Here is an 18,824-nt window from a genome sequence, read left to right as displayed (position 1 = left end):
TACTGTGCCGTAGCTGAGTAGCGTATGTGTGGCTGTCGGAGTGCCGGAGTGTGTGAAAAATGAAATTATGTGAGAAAGAGAGCGGCAGAGGTGGAGGAGGAAGAGAGAGAGAGAGAGAGAGAGAGAGATGGCGAGAAAGAAGACAGTGAGCGCACAAGAAGTGGTACGTCTGTCGGCTGTGCAACAAGCTGTGATCAGTGGAGCTACTGGGAGGAGGAGGAGGGCAGAAGGAAAACCCTGGAAGGAATAAAGATCAATCAGGAGATGTGAGGATGTGAAATAGAGAGAGGCAGGAAGAAAGAGAGATAGAATGAAAGAGAGAGAGAGAGAGAGAGCGAGAGGAGGAGGAGACTGTGTGGTGTGTACAAGCTGAGAGGGGAAGTGAAATAGACCGCTGGGAAGCGACTCAGTGAGCGCTGTGATCAAGACAGAGAGGAGTACAGGAAATACAGGGAAAGTGACAGAGAGTGTTTTGATTGGCATGTCGGTCATGAGAAAAGCGAAGGAGAACCTGGCAAATTTTCCTCCTTTTTGACTCATGTTTGAGCCACTAATATCATCTAATTTATTGCGCAGCTGAGTGAATTAATTAGTTTTCCCAACTCGTCACTTCAAAGCTTTTTGTCTTGCATATTTCTAAAAATGACGTAAAGAGGTGCAATCAATCTCTGAATGTCCTTTTGGGATTGTAGACGTTATCTGTTGGATTGTGCTGTCAATCTTGGCTCTGATTCTTGTTTTACCATCTTGGCTCAGCTTTTTTCTCCATGAGGTAGGTTCTCTGTTCTCCCTTGAGGAATCAGGATAGAGATATTAATAACATGACAGTTATATATGTTTTAGAGAAGCTGTAAAAAAGATGAAGACATTTGAGGAATCTTTAGAGATTGGAGTTGAAAAAGAGATCATCAAATGTGATAAATCAGGGTATTTCCGTCATGTGAGGAGCTCTAATGGGTTTATTGGCCCCTTGGGATCTTTGAAGACCCCCAGATGAACCTCCTGTCTTTGTGCCATCAGGTTTGAATGTGATGTGTGTGTGATCTTAAGTGCTGGAGTAAGTGCTGAAACAGAAATTTTCACTTGCACAGTCATGTCAGAAATTCTATTTTTAGAAGGCTACCAAACAATATCAGAGTAATTATGCACTTTTCTCTTTCCCTTGAGCTATCATTTTATTCCATGTGCTGAGTGAGCATTTATGTGCAGCATCTCTGCCTCTTGTTCCCATCCCGCTGCCAATCTGGCTTGGTATTGAGCTTGCAGATAATATTTAAGCAGAAAAAAAAATAAAACGTATTTTATCCTCCAACTCAGTGCAGCCTCTCCAAAACAGCTCACTGTGTGGGTAGTCGTGATCCCCACTCGTGGTGTGTGGAGGGTGTGAGCGTGTCGAGGTTTCAGAGCTCCTGGGTGTCTCCAGAAGCTCCACGCTGTTGCTCTAATCACCAGTAATTAATGAATTAGTATTGTTGCTTCATTGCATTACTTCTCAAACTGCAGGTCAGATCCCTCAGTGAGTGCTGAGATGATTGTAGAGGTGTTTCATCATCATTTTTGATCTTTGTGGTAAATGCATTGCTTAACAGTGCCTAAAAGTAAAATAAGCTGTAAGGGAAAGGCAGCAAACTTATCATCTTTATGTTTATGTCCAAAACTGGGAGTCAAACTGAGGCTTCCTTTTGTTCGGAGCCACTGGGCTTCCAGTAATTGATTAAATGGCTGCCAACTACAGATGAGGCAGTAGTTTTACTGCCCACAGCAGGCAGCAGATTCCGTTCCGTCCGTCAGTGTTTTATCAACTTAAATAGGTCAGATGAGAAGGAATAGAGTTAACAACCAGCCATAGTCTAAATGTATTTGCATCTGTCTTGATTCTGCCTATACTGTAGTAATATTTTTTTTCAACATAAACAGATAATATTGATAAAAAAGCTTGATATGTATTCCCTACTATTGGGGATTTGTACATTTTTTTCTAGTTTTTTCAAGCTACATACTGAGCAAGACAATTGAAAAATCAGTCAGTGTACTGTCTACTTTCTGGTGGACAAAATGTGTAACGGTGACGTTGTTTCTAAATTACTTCAAACTTAGTTTCTGTACTCTGTATTTCTGCTTACTTATTTGTCAACTTACACACCGCTATCACTATATCTGCAATAATCTAATATCATCTAAATCATCCAATTTATCTGTCAGGCTCTACATTTTAGCAATGTGTTCTTGAGTGTTTGTCAATTTTTATTATTTAATGCACCCACATAGTACACAAGCTGAGCAGCAGCCCAAACTGTTAAATGCATAAAGGTGCAATGACTGAAACAAGTACACATAAAGAAAATCAAACAAAGTCAACCATGTCATTATTTGTTGAAAATATTATTTGTGGCAAAGAAAAGTCATTATTCTTTGCAAAAATGTGCTGTATTTTGATGACATCTTTGCTGCTTAGCACTTTTTGCCATACTGTTGCTTCACTGCACATCCCAGACTTGTCAGTCAAACAGTGTGAATGGACCTGTGACATCTATTTAATGTTGATGACGTTTGAGTTTGTTGAGGTAGAACTCTTTCTCTTGAAACATTTGAACACATTTTCACGGACTGGACATCGGTTGAATCACTTTTGTGCACTAGCAGTCAGTAATGGCAGCAAAACCAGTGTATATGAAAATGTGAGGGTTTATTATTGCAAATTCAAGGCACTGTCCTGCTGGAGACCAGATTGCATATTCATAGATTGTGTACCAAATTTCTTTTGACATTTGACATTTCTGTCTGGCTGCAAAAATCCTCTGGGTCTTGACCTCTTTACATTTACTCCTCTGACTGACACATTATGAAAATTATCTTCAGCTCGCACACCAATTCTGACCTTGCTAATTGTTTGCGGCCTTGCACAATGAGCTGCTGACGTGGTGAAAGACCACAGTGATTTGGATGCTGTCAGTCAAGCACCATGTGCATGAACTGTGGGGCAGGCCGAGGGTTGTGGAGGTGGCAGGGTTTACCTTGCAGAGGCATTCATAGAGTGGACACATTGACATTTATATGTGCAAATGAGTATAGACTCAATCCAAAAAAAGTATATTTGTCAAGATTCATGTGCATCAAAAGTTTTAGACATTTGGAGTGAAGACCAAAAATCATTTTAGCCTGTCCTCACACCTTCAAGGTTGTGCTTAATGGTTATGAGCTTGATGTGTAGGTTAAAATGAGAATTCAGATTATAGGGTAAGGTTAGTAAGTAAGGTTTTCCATCACCAACATGTGCCACATTTGTCTTTGATTGCTGCAGTGTGTTCTGGTGGAGTTATGCTCAATTCAATGCAAATGAATTTATTCCTTGACTTTTTTCTCCTTGACTTGTCTTCATTGACTACACTTGGATTTGACATCCCTCAATTGGATTTTTTTTTCTAGACTGCAACCTGTGAAGGCTCAGACAGGCAGTTAGAGTACCAGACTACATAACCCAGAGACATAAAGGTGAGGTGTGTTACTGATTCAACAGGCTTGGTTGAGAGCTGGACCATTAGAATAGAAAAAACTAAGAGAGAAGGGCAAGGATTCAAGGAGGCATGGAAAAAGTCAGAACAGGTGAGGGGAGCCAAGGGTGATATCTGAAAATGGGAAACATTGGTGCTGTAAGTACTGCAGGGCCACACTGAAATGACAGAGAGAGTTAATGACACCAGGAAAAATGTATGCAAACATACTGTAGCTGCTAGTTGTGGCTGTGACACTGCTGGCCTTAGATGCAAGTTATGGAGATGGAAGGAACTTTGTGCACAACGTGTACGAGGAGCGCTGATTAAAGTTACACTTGGTAAGCAGCAGTGAGTGTTGTGTTTGGGGTTATTGCCTATAGAAACAATGAAAGCCATTGGAAAGATAGAAATACAAGGGTGTGTGTGTGTGTGTGTGTGTGTGTGTGTGTGTGTGTGTGTGTGTGTGTGTGTGTGTGTGTGTGTGTGTGTGTGTGTGTGTGTGTGTGTTTAATGGGAGTATGTCCAGTCCTGTCCAGACATGACAGGTGATGAATGGGTTGGATGCCTTGAAGCAGATACAACAAGGAAATAGAGACAACAAGGGTCAGTGCACGGAGCAGTACCTGAACATTAAATGAGCTGTGGGGTGGAGGGACGGCTCGGTGTCCTGTAGGGACAGAGGCAATGAGAATAAGATGGAGGCTGGAGTGGATGAGAAATGGCAGTATGAGACCAGCTTTATGTCTGAGGTGTGATTAGATGGAGGCTACAGATGATAGTAGATACTAGATACGATCATCTGTAGTATCCAGGCCACAGTCAGTACAACTTCACACTTCGTCCATCACATGAAACAATTAATGAAAAACAATGTATACGTGAAAGTTACTTGAAATCCACAGCTGCTCAAAGAGACCTGTATTTCTTTATCTAGGGACGCATGCATATGAATATGCTATCAAATACAGGAAAGGGCCATATATTTGATGTGAAGCTATAGCTCACTTTTCTTTGGTGTTTCATTTTAATTAATTTTGCAAGGTTTTATAAATTTCCAACCCTTTACTTCATGGTGCATTTAAAGGAACAATATGTAAGAGTTTAGTTTAACACATTCAAAACATGAATAAAATTATCAACAGAATGTGAAGAAATAACAGTTTTCACTATATATCAGTGTCTACATGTTGTGTACAGAGATATCCACTGAAGCTAGCATGCTAACCAGCTAGCCCCGGCCCATCCTGTCTTGTAATACCACTTTATACCTCAAGAGTTGATAGTGAGTCGCTGTAGTCTGTTCACAGTCCAGCAGCATTGGGGTGGCTTTCTTGCCACCTGACCCTGTTGTAACCCCTCCATGGGCCTCCGGAGCTGGCTGCTGACTGAGGACTGACCTCCCTCTCACTCTGATTAAACTGCCATGTCTTAGGCGTCCCTGCAGTCAGAGCGTGAGTTGGAACCTGTAAATCACATTGGTACTGTGCCTCTGGCAATCTCAGAGGCTGTGTTCAGTCCCAGTCTGGCTGTGTTCACCAGGAGGATGCTGAGCCCGGTTCAGTTGCCTGCTTGCCGGTACCGTTCCGGTACCGTTTCCTACCAGCATTACCCACCGATCAGTTTTAGAAAGTTACTAAAATAGTTGGATGATCACAAATGATCTTTGTCATTGTTTTGTAATCAGGTTCATGTTTGATTGGTGCAACTGACTTCAGGGTTAGGACCACATGAAAGACAACCACATCACAACGGTTTTGACTTTCATCAACACCCCCCCCCCCCCCCCACCCCCCCCAAAAAAAAAGAAAGAAGAAAAGACTACAAGACAAAGAAAATACTGTGTGAAACAAGTTTTAAACATTGTCTTAGCAGCAGTTGCAGTTCCAGGCATCATTCACCACAACCATCAATTTACCAGAGCCAGTGAAAAGTTAAAAAAAAAAAGCTTTCTGTTCAGAGCAGAATGGCAAGGACAACACGCAGCATCATTGTTTGGTATCTCTGAAAGGGCTGAGAGAAAGCTAAATCAATTAGCCTCCGGAGCCTCACTTGCATCGGGTTACCGGTGGCAGCCGGTTCATGGAATAGACGCTCACTCAAGCGAACGGAAGAAAGGATGGAGAGGGAGCAGACCCATCTTATTGGATTTGCTCAGGAAAGTGATCACACCTTCCGCTTCCCAACCTCCCTCCCTCCCTCCCTCTCTGAATATTCGCTGCTAAATGACAGTGACACACTTCGCCAGGGCGTTCCTCCTGGCTGCTTTAACAGCTTTGCTCAAGAGCCCCTCGGAGGCCTTCAAGTGCTAGCACTTTACCTTGTTTTGCATTCTGTTCATGCTGCAAACTGAATTTCCTTTCACTGCCACGAGTAGGGCGGTGGCCCGTGTTAATGTGTGATTGTGTGTGTGAGATTAATGGAAAGGAGGGTCGCTTATGTCAGTCTGTACATGATATACTGAATTTGTGTTTGCGTGTGTGTGTGTGTGTGTGTGTGTGAGAGAGAGAGAGAGAGAGAGAGAGAGAGAGAGAGAGAGAGAGAGAGAGACCATATGTGTATCTGCAGTGTGTGTTTGAGAAAAGACTGATGGAATTGGATTGAGCTGGAGTGGCGATGATAAATCAATTAGAGTGTGCAGGAGAATTAGTCTAATGAAGGTGACAGCCAGGCCAGTGTCCCGCTCAGCCATGACTCAGTCCTTTGGGTGGGTGTGTACTGGTGAGCATGTGTGCTCTTACTGGAGGCTGCTCAGGAGTAATGACGCATTAGTTAGTGTTTCGACTTGTTAAAATTTAACCAAGAGTGGATCACATGCCTGTGAGTCAACTTTGGCAAAAACAGTCAATGTGCAGCAAATTTTTGATTGAACCTTCATTGCAGTGCTTCACATGTTGTTAGAAGTCTCCCATCCCAGTAACAGAGACATCACCACCATGTAGAAAACTACTGGCCTAACTCAGCTTGAATGAGTTTTCTTCTTTTTATGCTTTTCTTTTTGTTTTATTTCCCCTTTCTTCTATTATCTGCCATATCAACATGCTGTGCCTTAAAGGAAAATACTGTTCAGAGGCCTAAATTAGCTTGAATTTGTTTTAGCATTGACTTTAATGTCATTTGTTTTTTCCAGCCCTGATTGCACCTTCATGTTGCAAAACAGTTTATTTCCTTTGGGTTTTAATTCACGGTTGCACTGACTTTTTCTTTGTATTTTGTGAATTGGAACTAAATTGGAGTAAAGTTGGCCATAGTGTGAATTGTGAATGAATGACTCTGGAGAAACGTGGAGACTTAGTCCAAGACCAATAAACACCGTCTTAAAGGATTCATGTGATGTGCATTCATTTTTTACATGAAACATTGAACAGCTCCACTCTCAAATTATATTTTCTTGACATTATTTTCCTCTAGTGCTTACTCCATCTACTTTGTTTCTAAAAATACCCATCACTGCTATTTGTTTTGTCACTCTTTCAAACAGCTGTGATCATGCTTTTCTTCTTGCGTCTTTCTCTTTCTGTGTCTCTTTTCCAGCCAGCTGCCCACTATTCTTCCAGCTGTCATTCTTTTCTTCAGGATTCAAGCCCCCTCCTAATAGTGGTATTTATTTTCTGTCAGGCACCCTTTGTCTTAAACAGAATAGCATGCAGATTACACACATGTTCAGACTTTCAAGATGTTTGGGAGCATTTTGCTTCTTATACAGGGACACACTCAAATCGCCTGTGAAGAATTGTTCCCAATCAGCTGCAGTTATGCACTTTGCGGGGTCTATTATGTATTTTTCTTGTAATTGTGGGCAAGTGGCTGGATTCATATTGTATTTTACCAAGGCATTTCCAGAAAAGCTAATTTCGATGTATATTCGTCCCACTTTCAATTAGTGCCACATGTTGTGACGTTAGAATGCAAACAAGCAAAACTATCATTAGAAAAATATTTGTCACTGAATGAAAAATAATTCAGTTGCTCATTTTCAAGATGATAAGTAAGGTTGAAGGTCCTCCTGGGTCATTAGGCTATAACATACAACAACACAGTTGCAAGCAGCTATAATGACATTTAAGTGTTAACTGATGTTATTATCTTCATGTAACCCCTATGAAGTATCAATAATTGGTGTATACACGCCTGATTAGAATAGATGTGTAATATATTAGATTAATATAATCATTTTATAAGAAGTATTTGTGTTAGCTTTAGTATCTTCACTCTCCATGACAAATGAGCAGTTCATCCACAGCTGAAAGCCATGAGATGTGGCTGGCAGCTCGAACTAAATCCAATACTTTTTAGACTTTTTTGTCAAACTGCTGTTTTCAAGGTCCAGAATGAAAAACACAGTTGTGAGCGGTTTTAAATGTGCCTGTGAATGTTTAGTCCATGTGTTTTGACACCCAATACCATTGGTAACACTGGGACACCAAAAGGTCAATAGCTGTTTCATCCAGTGGTTAAATGGAACCAGAGCTAAATTCTGTTGTCAAAAGTCCAAATCTTGTCCTGGTTGATTTTTCAGATTTGTTTTTGTTTTTTTTTTTTTTACTATAAGGAAGGGTTTACCTTGAAGCATTCAAGTTGCAGGTCTACATCATTGATGTAGTGTAGGGAGGTGCTGTTTTTATTAAGTTTTCACCTTTTGTGGCTATTTTGGTCAGGGATTTAGTGCTTGTTTGCGGTTTCTGTTGTTGTTCTGTTGTTAGTCTCTCTCTCTCTCTCTCTCTCTCTCTCTCTCTCTCTAATCTGTCCTGCTTTACTACTAAATGTGATTGTTTTTCATGCCTTAGAAAAACTGAAATTGATGAGAAACCAAACCAGTCCTTCTGACTGTTAAATGTACCTGCAGTTGGGTTATTTTCTTTCATTTGCAATTTGATGCAAGGTATAATAGAACCATACAGTATGTTGGCTGTTAATACTGCTCTTTGATTGATAGTCTGAATGTGATATTGGCAGAAGGGCACGACATGTTTGCCTGCATTTAAGACACTGATCAATAAGTTTTCCGCCTTTGAAAAGGAAACGTGCTGAGGAGCTTTTACAAGGCCCTTGGTCCAGTCAAGATGAAAGCCATTTACCAAGAGGCCTTTGACTACACTGATGAGCTCAGTCAGATTCCTGGCATAGCAATTGCATTGTCCATCATTCAGGATCTGAATTAACCATTCAACACTCATCTGACTCATAAGGCAAGCTGACTGTAATGTGTCAATACAGGCGAGATTGACAAAAGCAGCACTACACTTGACATTGTCAAGGTACAAGTATAGTCAATAGCTGTGTTGGTAACGAATGATATGGAAAAGAAGATTCACACAATGTAGCAGCAGTGACTAACATTACACTTTCACTTTAAGTGCAACAGATCAAGGTTTGTCTTTGGCACGTGTCGAGAGATTGGGACAACGTCTGAATTTTGAGGATAATTATCGAAAATTCTTTTTTTCTTTTAACAGCATTGTGGTGTGTTTGTTAAGAAGGTGTTTTTTTATGAGTGGACAGTGTTGTTTGCCAATTGGCCGTCATTCCATATGGTTTTGTGGATAAGTGAATAAAGCATTCATCCATGTTCAGGGAAACTTGGTATAACAATGTGAGAGACTGTCCTCACTGGAAACACAGCAGCATTGATCATTTGTTCAACCAAGACAATGACCTGAAAGCTACCTATATTTTTTGCTTCTCTGACAAGTGACCTCTTGCAGTTGTGTGAATAATGATGGTGGCTTTGTATCGCAAAGGTTTAAGTTGCATGACATTCGTGCACTGCCATAAGTCTTAGTCAACACTAGCTTCTTTAACCACGAAGACAATCTTTGTATAACTTTAATCAGATATTCTCAGATAGATAGATAGATAGATAGATAGATAGATAGATAGATAGATAGATAGATAGATAGATAGATAGATAGATAGATAGATAGATAGATAGATAGATACCTTATTCCTCCCCAAGGGAAATTCACAATTGTTCACATTAGGATTCACATTAGGACCTTACAGTACAGTTGTCAGATCATAAAATGCTCATGTGCCCATGCCACAATGCTGCATGCATTATTCGCAACTGACAAATGGCCTATCTATGGCCTTATATGCCCTTATGTACAAGGACTTGAAACAAGAATCTGCACTAACTATTATTCAGCTGCATGTTTCCATGTGTTCTTACCTCAGTAAGCACAGAATAGTAGCAAAAATGTAGCCAAGTTCATTATGCTTAACTGTACCCACTGAAATTACTGTCACATTTGGTTTTATCTCCTCTACTGCCATGTACTATAACAAAATCTGTAACATCGCAGAATGACAGGATGCTAACGAATTTTTAGACCAAAGAAATTAAATTGTATTGTGCAAATGCTGCTCGATCCTCAAATGAGAAAGTTTCTATTCAACTTTACTCAGGTCATGGACTGAGGTAAAAAGGCAGGGAGGCAGAAGGCCAATGGTCTTGGAGGCCAAATCTACAACCTGTTCCAAACTTCGCACCTCATTTAATTCTTATATTACCCCAAATTTACTGCCACGAGCTTCAAACCATAAACTATGAATGCACTTGGAAGTCACAGCAAGGGAACAATACTTCCACTCTTGAGTAGAGACACACTAGTTTTATATTCAAGTCTGAGTGCTGCTTCATGCCACAGTGTTACTGTGAAATATGAGGTGCTGATAGACTTTAAAATCACCTCGTGGCTACATGTATGGCCTGTGGAAGTTTCGTCTGGGTTCAGGCCTTTTTTTTTGTATTTGAAAGCCTTTTACAACCTGTGGATCAATACAGGAAAAAAAGCAGCAAATCAACCAATTCTGATGTCTTTACTCTCTCAGGAAAACATGACAACATTGTTTTTTTGTAAATTACCTTATGAAGACAAGGAGTAATAATCTTGACCACTGTTCTGGCCATGCTGAGTTAAACGTCAGCATTTCTAAGCTTTATACAAGTTGACCTCCTATCCTTCCACTTTTTCTGCTGTGACATGACTGAATGCTGCAGCATTATTCACCAGAGAGGAAGAAATCAGATCTCCTTGGGAGTAGTCCTTGTCATTTGCTGGCACTGAAGCAGACAAAATCTCTCTTTTTGGCTGGAGTGTGAGTTTCTCTCTTGGGTCGTGGCCAATGTGAAATGACAGAGAAAAAAAGCAAGGCAACGTTGCCAAGAAGGAGACCTATATAATAAGGAGAAGAAGAGGGAGGAGACTCAGAGAGATGAGTAAACTAAATAATATAAAGGAGCTATCTTGTGTAATGTTATGTAAATTGTAGGTTTTAATAATAAGAGCTTTGAGCTTGAATGGGCTGCACAAAGGACCAGAACAAGCATCATATTTATAGAGGTCTTGAAGGCTTGACATGGTGTAGAGACCCTTGCACCTGCCCAGAGCTTCCTCCCATCCTCCCTGCAGCTCACTAATCAGTAGGGCTGGATGGAGATGATGGAGCTTCCTATCCTGCCATCAGCCAGCTGCTCTGCACCAGGCTCCCAGGAAGAAAAACAACCAGTGTGAAGCACTCGTGTTGATGCTGCCAGTGAGAAAAGCATCACCACATTTTTTTTCCTCGGGAGAAAAGGTTAAAGAAATGTTGCTCTTAGAGCAGCATGTTGACAGTTTTTCAGCTAAAGCTCCTGAAAGCATGTTGTTGTTGTTTTTTGTTTGTTTGTTTTAAATCCGTAGTAATTTTATGTAACGTTCATTATTTGTGACGTAAAGCAACATTTAAGGTAAGAAAAATAAATACATCAAAAAGCCTGCCTGATACTGATAACTCTAAAACTCCACCAATCTGCTTCATCAGGACTGTGTGGGTGTGGTTTGGTCCGATTTGATTGGCAGCAGCATCATCATGGGAGAAGCCACTTGTTCCAGCAGTTCTTTTCCATTTCTTATCTCAATGCTCTTCAGTTCGTCAGTCGCACTTCACTTCCCATCTTATGCTTGTAATGTCTACAGCCTTGTACCTTTGACGTTTTCTCACAGTTGCTCATCTTTTGTTGTTTCGAGCAGAAGAGATTTATGTCAGTCCAAGTCTTGGACGTGCACCAACTTTCAGTCACCTAGCATTGTCTGTGTGGAAAAATAATTGGACTTTTAAATCCTGAACCAAGGGCACCCAAAAGAACTCCTCCAACTTCAACTGAATTGTTGTCATATTCTCAATCTAGCATTGTCTGTTTGTCTGATCGGTGCAGTGAAATATCTGACATAACCTTTTTCTTATGCCCTTTAAATTTATTCATACATTCAGAACAAGTGACAGCGTTGTGTGTGCTCGTCTGCAACTTCTGTACTTTAGTTTCTAAAGTGCAGTAATTTATGTAGGCTGAGTCAGAACATATCTGCCTTAATGTGGTGGCTGGTCTGCCCTCAAGGCGGGATTGATTTGACTGCATTACATTTTCCATCCTACTTCCCTATTCACAACTCCATCTTCACTAGGTTTCCTAGCACTAAATATCTACAGTACATGTGCCAAAGTCTTCATTAATCTCCTTAAATGAAATTAAGAATACTTAATTTTTCATAATTTCCTTTTCTCTAACTTAGTACAGTGAGAGAAGGCGATAAAGAATGCGTAAGAATGGCTGCTCTACTCACAGATTGTACTCTCTTTTGGGCTTATGACATAAGACATAGAATTTTAGGGATCTAACCTTTAATATTAAATACTAGATGAGACAAAATCCTGCCAAAATGTTGCTTGTTTAATACATATCCACCTACTTCTAGGTATTAAAATAGGATGAAAAAAAAACTCATGTTGTAACACACCAGCAGATATTTCTGTTTATTTCTCTCTTTTGAAGTGTCTCGTGATACACACTACATTTAAATGTAAGGCATTAAGTTCAGACTCATGACCAAAGAGATCTATCAAGAGTAGCTTTAAGTGTCTTAGTAATCATCATTGCAACCATCCAATATTACAAAGTGTATGGTACACAGAACACCAAGACCACAGAAAGATCCCATCCAACGTAAAACAGAAGTGCCTTGGAAATTGATTGTAAGATAAGCTAAGGAAAGAAGAAGATAGCAACTACAAGCAAAGAGAGCAAAACAGAAGAAAAGAGATATGCCATGGGGGGAGAAAGTGATGTGAGCCATTCCTTGAACTTGCCCTTTAAGTTGTTTATTCTGCATCTCTCCTACACTTCTACAACTGGCAATGTATTTGTTTAGGTGGCACATTAGAATCATGAACACCGTCCTGGTTAGCATTCCTATTTTACATATGTCAAAACAGACAGTTGCACAATCTATCTGTTACTGATTTCCAAAGCATTTTAGACACAATTTGTTTCCACTGATCTGTAGATTGAGAGAGAGTGAGGTGCTCACTTTGATAATTTGGCTCAATCAAAGGATCTATGTCATCTGGTCTTTCTAAATCAAGTTCTAGCACATAGGGATTTCTGCTGTGTGTTTGTTGAGGCTCATGTTTGGCCCCACATATTTCCCCACAATAGTCTCTACTTAAGCTTTAATGGCCCCTGAAGTTGATTTTCTTATTTAATTTGATGGTCTTCACCAGTTTTGTACAGGCCACTTGCTCCTTAATACCCTTGCTAGTAGTTACACCCATTCATATTATTGCTTGTTTGATAAAAATGTACTGTTAACCACCATGTTTTCAGTGTTTAAAACATGTAGAACATGTGCTCAAAGCTTTTCCAAACTGACTTATCAAGTAATTACCCTATTCCAGTATAGTCCACCTACACAGGAACCTACCACTTTGTGTTTGGTGTCTTCACGAAAGGGGTTTTTAGTTATGAAAATTAGGAATCCTAAGCTTGTCTATTTGAAACTGGCTAAACACTTAGTCTTTGTTTTATGTCGAATGTACATTCACTACTTCACAATAAGTCAATGAATGAATGTGATTAAGCCTATTCTGTGAGAGTAATAGGTCAGAATCTGTCTCTCAAGCCCTCAAGGCACATGCTGTTCATCGCTCCTCAGTAGCTTTTTTCACAGCACAGTTTGAGATTATTTTGTTATGTCATTATAAACATTAATGTCAGTTTAAGGTCTATAATCCTGACCTGAAAAAATGAGACAATGGTTAATGTGAATTTCACTGTGTGCGTCCTTCTATTATTATTTGCGTGTGTGTGTGTGTGTGTGAAGGACAGACAATTGAGAGGTATATTAGAAAGCCTGTGTGCTGACAATCTAATTGAAAATGGATGATGTCCACTTGTAGTGATTGAAAGAGATTAGGAAAGGTCAGGTACTGTATGATCCACTGCAACAACACGGACCATCTGTATCCAAGAATCTTTACAATTTTTAATTAATGGCAAAAGAAGCATTTCATTGATAAATCTGATGAAAGGCCTGAGCTGCATTGCCTTCCAATGGACTGAAACATTTCCATTTCCTGTTAAGCCTCAGGATGCATGCCATGCTCGTTATTTGGATGTCCCTTTCATTTAGCATTTACCATTCAGAATTCATTTTATTAATTTTCACTAATACTTTCAGTAAATAGAACATACCTAACAATGTAACTATCCTATTGTTGTTCACCAGGGGAGTTTTGCTTTTCAGACTCAACTGATATGGTCATTGCGTTCTGAAGGTTGATTTCACCTGAAAATCTGATATTATTATTGTTCCATTATAACTCCAGTATGGTGAGGACATGGTTTAAATGTTCAGAGAGGTGGCATTCAAAATATGTAAATGGTATATTCACTGACACAGACTGCAACATTTATCATATCATATTTTCATGTTATGATATTACACATAAGTATGGAATTTCTTTTTTCGAGACAAGGAGAGGAGTGTTTTGGAAGACAGCACTTCACTCACTTTTGTGATCTATTTTTTTTGCGTGAAAGAGTGCACAAGCTGCTATGTCCCAGCATTTCCCTTTTTACACACCTTTTTTTTGCTTTTATATTTAAGTTGACATATGGGATCTGAGAAGGATGTTTATGGGTTTTTTTTTTTTTACCATGGCAAAGAGGTTTATCGTCATTAAGGAAGGACTGTAATTCCTCAAATGTCTTCTTCTTTCCCCAGTTTTCAGTTGACTTTGATGTTACAGTGTGTCAGTGTTTACAAGAATTTTTTTCTTTGTCTTCCCATTATAGTCATGGACCACTGACATTAAGTGGTTTGGCTGAATAAGCTTCCAACAGGCTTGATAAATGAACTATGAAACCGGAGGCATTTTGATAGTAACTCCCACCAAGAATGTGGGGAACTAGATGAGGACAGACTGCTCTCCTGAGAATATGTTCTCCAGGAATCGCTTCAATGGACAACATGGAGCAGGTGTTGCCCCCAAAGGAGGCACGAAGGCAAAAGTCCATTCTCCCAAAAAGAGGGCTCCAAATCCTAGGGTAGCACTAGTCATTCGGGGTAAAATACATCGTCTGTTGCAAGGTTCTGCAGACCATCATGCCCCAGATTCCCACCTCTATTATGCGGGCATTGAGGAGGAGGAGGGGGAGGGGGAAACACAGGAGGGCAGAAAGGAGCACAGAAGTATATATCCAAAGGTTATCCCCAGGGCTGGAGCCTACTCTCCAAAAGTGTCAAACGGTAAAGGACATGATGTACCACCAGGGCCACCGTGTGTAGGAGAGGTGGAGCTGAACAGAGAAGGATGTATAAGAATACCCTGCACTTTGCAGCATAAAAGCTGCAGATCCCCAGCAAATCTGAAACGAATCTCCTTTGAGGGTGAAATTCGAGCAACTCGTGAACAGATGCGACCTACCCCGCACTACAGTCCAATAGGCCCAGACATGAATGGTGCCAAATTTGCAGGAGCAGCTGGACGGGATTTTGATTCACCCTGTTTTCGGCCAAAGAGACCCTATTCTGCTGGTGACTGTGTGGACTACAACTTCAACAGAGCTCTCCCAGGTACACTGATGGAAGAAGATGAAGATAAAGAGGAGGCATCAAGTGCCGTCATTGAGCACATTCTAAAAGAGCTGAGGGGGATCAACAAGATCCAGGAGGAAATCTCTGACCTCAGGGATTACCTGACCTCAGTTCGAGGGTCAGTTGAGGAAGTATCATCTTGTGTAGATGCTGTATTGATGGAGATTGAAGGCATTCGTTCTAGCAACAAGGCTGGTTCAGGGGTACATGCAGGTACCTGGTCAGGGGTAGGGTGCAAAGATGGACAATCCCCCCGCAGAAGGCCTGCCAGTGCTTATGGCAGTTTAGGGAATGTGATGCCAAAGTCCCATTCAAATCTTTTCCCTCAAGTTTGCACTGAGCAGCATAGCATCCATGGAGAATTACTGCTACCAAGGGCAGATGATTCTACTGTGTCCCCAATTGCTGAGTCAGTGGATCATCAGGACCTGGAGGAACAAGAGGATAACTCTGACCACAGTTCAGATATCCCAGTAGGCGCCATAGCAAGAAAGCTCAGCTTTGGCTACCTTGAAAGACAGGATGGTCAAGACTGTCCAAGCACCAGCTCTTTGTCTTCTGGTCATAGTTCCAAGTCTGAGTCAGATCTAGAGAGACCATCATGTAGTCATGGAAGGAAGCAGCAAAGAGCTGATGATGGGGAGGAACACTGGACTAACACTGGACCACCACACAGTGCTACAGGGGAATCTGTGTGGCATAGTGGCCTGGAGGAGCATGAAGGTGAGAGCCCTCTTTGCTGTGAAGGAGCTGGTAGCTGGGATCACTACAGAGGTACAGGAGGATACGGTACATCAGGACAGTGCTCCACAGGAAGCTCAGAACATCTCTCTGTTCGCTCTGGGAAACATTACAATTCACCTGCCAGCACCTCTAGCAGGGAGGAGTGGCAGTCATGGAGGAGAAGACCTCAAACCCACTCTGGGAATCCTGTTCCAACAGATACCAGCCTTGAAAACCCCATTGTAGGATATGAGTGTGCTGCAGATTTTTCCTACCCTCAAAGTTCTGGTTACCACTCAGTTGATGGGCATGATGGAGAAACAGAGGAATTTGACTATGGACAATCCAGTGCTCAGAATTACAAGACAAACTGTCAAGTTGATAGTTATCAGGAAAACTATATAGCCTACAAAGAGTCTTCAGCAGTGACATGGACTGAGGCGTCCTTATGTACCACTGAAGCTGATGTGGATAGGCCATTCATCCAAGAGACTGAAGCTGGTAACCACAACGTAGAAAACCAACTCTTTCACCCTGGCAGTGCAGATGCACAAGCTGGAGGTTTCAATGTCAAGCGTATAGGCAGAGCTGTACTTGATTTTAGCTCTGCCCTGCGTGGAGCATTGCGCAAACTTGAAGTACCCGGAGCCCAGAACCCTGGAGATGAAACAGATTATGACATGTCAATGCCCTCTGACCTGCCTGCAGCTGAGTTGCCCTCAAAACCTGTATGCTACGATTCACAAATTGACCAAACATTTGCCGAAACCCTGAAAGGTGATGTGATTGATCAAAGTAATGCTGTTGGGGAACTAAGCAAAAACAATACTCTAGACAAATTAGATGCTTTCTCTGTGGAGCATATGCTTGAGGAAGTCAACAACTGTCTTAGATTGGAGTCTACAGACACCTGCCAACATCCTACTTGTTCAGACAAGATCCCCCCATGCGTAGAAGAACTTTCAGTCTGCCCTGACCCAATTTCCAACACTGCAATGTCTCGACCTGATGGCCTGACGGAACAACCTGCAGAAGGCCCTTCAGATGGTCCTGCAGATGGTCCTTCAGATCTGCATGTTACAGCCCAGCTTTCCCAATGCACAACTGCAGAATCCCTGTTGGTAGATGAACATGTAGCACTGGAGGAGAAGGGAGAAAATGAGGTGCCACAGCCACAGCAATCCGCCACAGAGATTGTGGCCCCAGTGGACAAAGCCGAAGGAGATGTAGCATCCAATGATATAAGCCAGATGGATGAACGCAGGCTAAAGTGTTTGAGGACATTCCAACAGATTCTGCGGGAGAAAAGGGAGACCAGGCGCAACCTCACCAGTGTGACCATGTCCAACTTTTCTCAGGATGACATTGAACCAGGTAGTCATCACTGGATTTGAGTTGGAATCATCTTTTGTTTCATCGTGTGCATTTTGCCTTGTTTTATTTCAGTAAATGAGTCATTCATTAATTTTGAGTCACAGGTCTTTCTTTGTTTTTGTTTTTTTGTTAGTTATTCCCACTTTTCATGCTTTAAACAGTCCTCATGGTAAAAGTGTATTTTTATTTTTTTGTATTTTTATTTATTTGGGTTATTTGAACGTTATTTAGTTTTATTGACCATGAAAGTATTGACTTTGTTTGCTTCAAAACTTTCCTTTTCCACCCCGCTGTTTTGTCCTCAGAAACTCTCACTGTTGCCAAAACTCTTTGATCTGTCACAGTTACAGTGCAATGTGTACATTGATAAAAGGATACGGCCGATATCCCCTTTCAGTATGTTCACCCAGTGATTATATAAGCCCCTGTAACCAAAAGTCCCTTGGGCATTTATTGTACCAAACTATCTATGCTGATACTATAATTTTTCTACCCCCTTGAGAATAATGAATCACCTGCCATTCATGAGTCCCTTACTCCTCTCCAAAGCACCAGCAGTAGCCATTTGCTGAATGAGAAAACATTAATTATCTCCTTGGAAAGCAAGCCTGACATTAAAGGGGAAGGAGAAGGGAAATATGAAGAGACATTTTCATGATAAATTATACATGTTAATGAAACATTTATGACCTTAGACCCCCTTTATGAAAACTCAGTGGCGGTGCTGCTTTTAACATCACCCAAGCATTTATAACAACTTTATAACAACAACTTACTATTTATAACAACAAATCCAGGGTGTGTCTTGTTATTTTGCATGATGAGTCAAAACTGTCCATGACTGTTTTCTGTCTTTTTTCCTCATATGCTGTTTTACAGATGGAAATCAAGATGGAGGAGAACAGGTTACCTCTTTTGTGGTTTCTCTCCCGTTAACATTATTAATATGACACCCTGAAAGGGTCTTCTGTCTGTACAGTTTCTGTATATTATTTGGACATTTTCTCATTTCCGCGTCTCTTTTGATTTTATTTTCCTTTTTATTGTGTTTATATCGCTTTCTGTCAGTTTCTCAAAAATGCTAATGATATAGCTTCAGGCTTTACTAGATGTCGGCCTCAATGCATCCGTGCCCTATTAAAAACATTTGTTGTTTCACTCATAAATATAAGAATGCTGTAGAGAGATAGGTCAGTATTGATTAGGATACAATATTGATGAAAAATGAAATTGATGTGGAGTCTGTCAGGCTACCATTTTTGTATTTCACTCTGGTATTTTCTTTACTAGCTGTCAGACAAAAAAAAAAAAACAGCTT

At 40.8% G+C, this 18,824-nt stretch overlaps 2 protein-coding genes across 2 annotated transcripts in view; both read left to right on the top strand.

Annotated features, from left to right (window-relative positions):
* LOC139332062 (protein unc-13 homolog B-like) overlaps positions 1–18,824 on the top strand; it is a 175,880-nt gene that overhangs the window by 93,028 nt on the left and 64,028 nt on the right. The gene's annotated exons all lie outside the window — the stretch shown is intronic.
* Positions 225–18,805, top strand: LOC139332061 (uncharacterized). The gene is made up of 3 exons (XM_070963759.1): positions 225–772; positions 14,608–17,506; positions 18,386–18,805. The coding sequence occupies exons 2-3, from the start codon at positions 14,725–14,727 to the stop codon at positions 18,454–18,456; spliced, it is 2,853 nt and encodes a 950-aa protein (XP_070819860.1). The 5' UTR covers positions 225–772; positions 14,608–14,724; the 3' UTR covers positions 18,457–18,805.

This window comes from Chaetodon trifascialis, chromosome 6, assembly GCF_039877785.1.
Source record: "Chaetodon trifascialis isolate fChaTrf1 chromosome 6, fChaTrf1.hap1, whole genome shotgun sequence".
Taxonomy (NCBI): Eukaryota; Metazoa; Chordata; class Actinopteri; order Chaetodontiformes; family Chaetodontidae; genus Chaetodon; species Chaetodon trifascialis.
This window is presented reverse-complemented; position numbering and strand designations above follow the sequence as displayed.

Excerpts from the sequence above, each read along its gene's own strand:
- LOC139332061 (XM_070963759.1), top strand. The coding sequence starts at position 14,725 with ATGAGGACAGACTGCTCTCCTGAGAATATGTTCTCCAGGAATCGCTTC. Across the intron at positions 17,507-18,385 it reads TCAGGATGACATTGAACCAG|ATGGAAATCAAGATGGAGGA; the intron begins GTAGTCATCACT and ends GCTGTTTTACAG.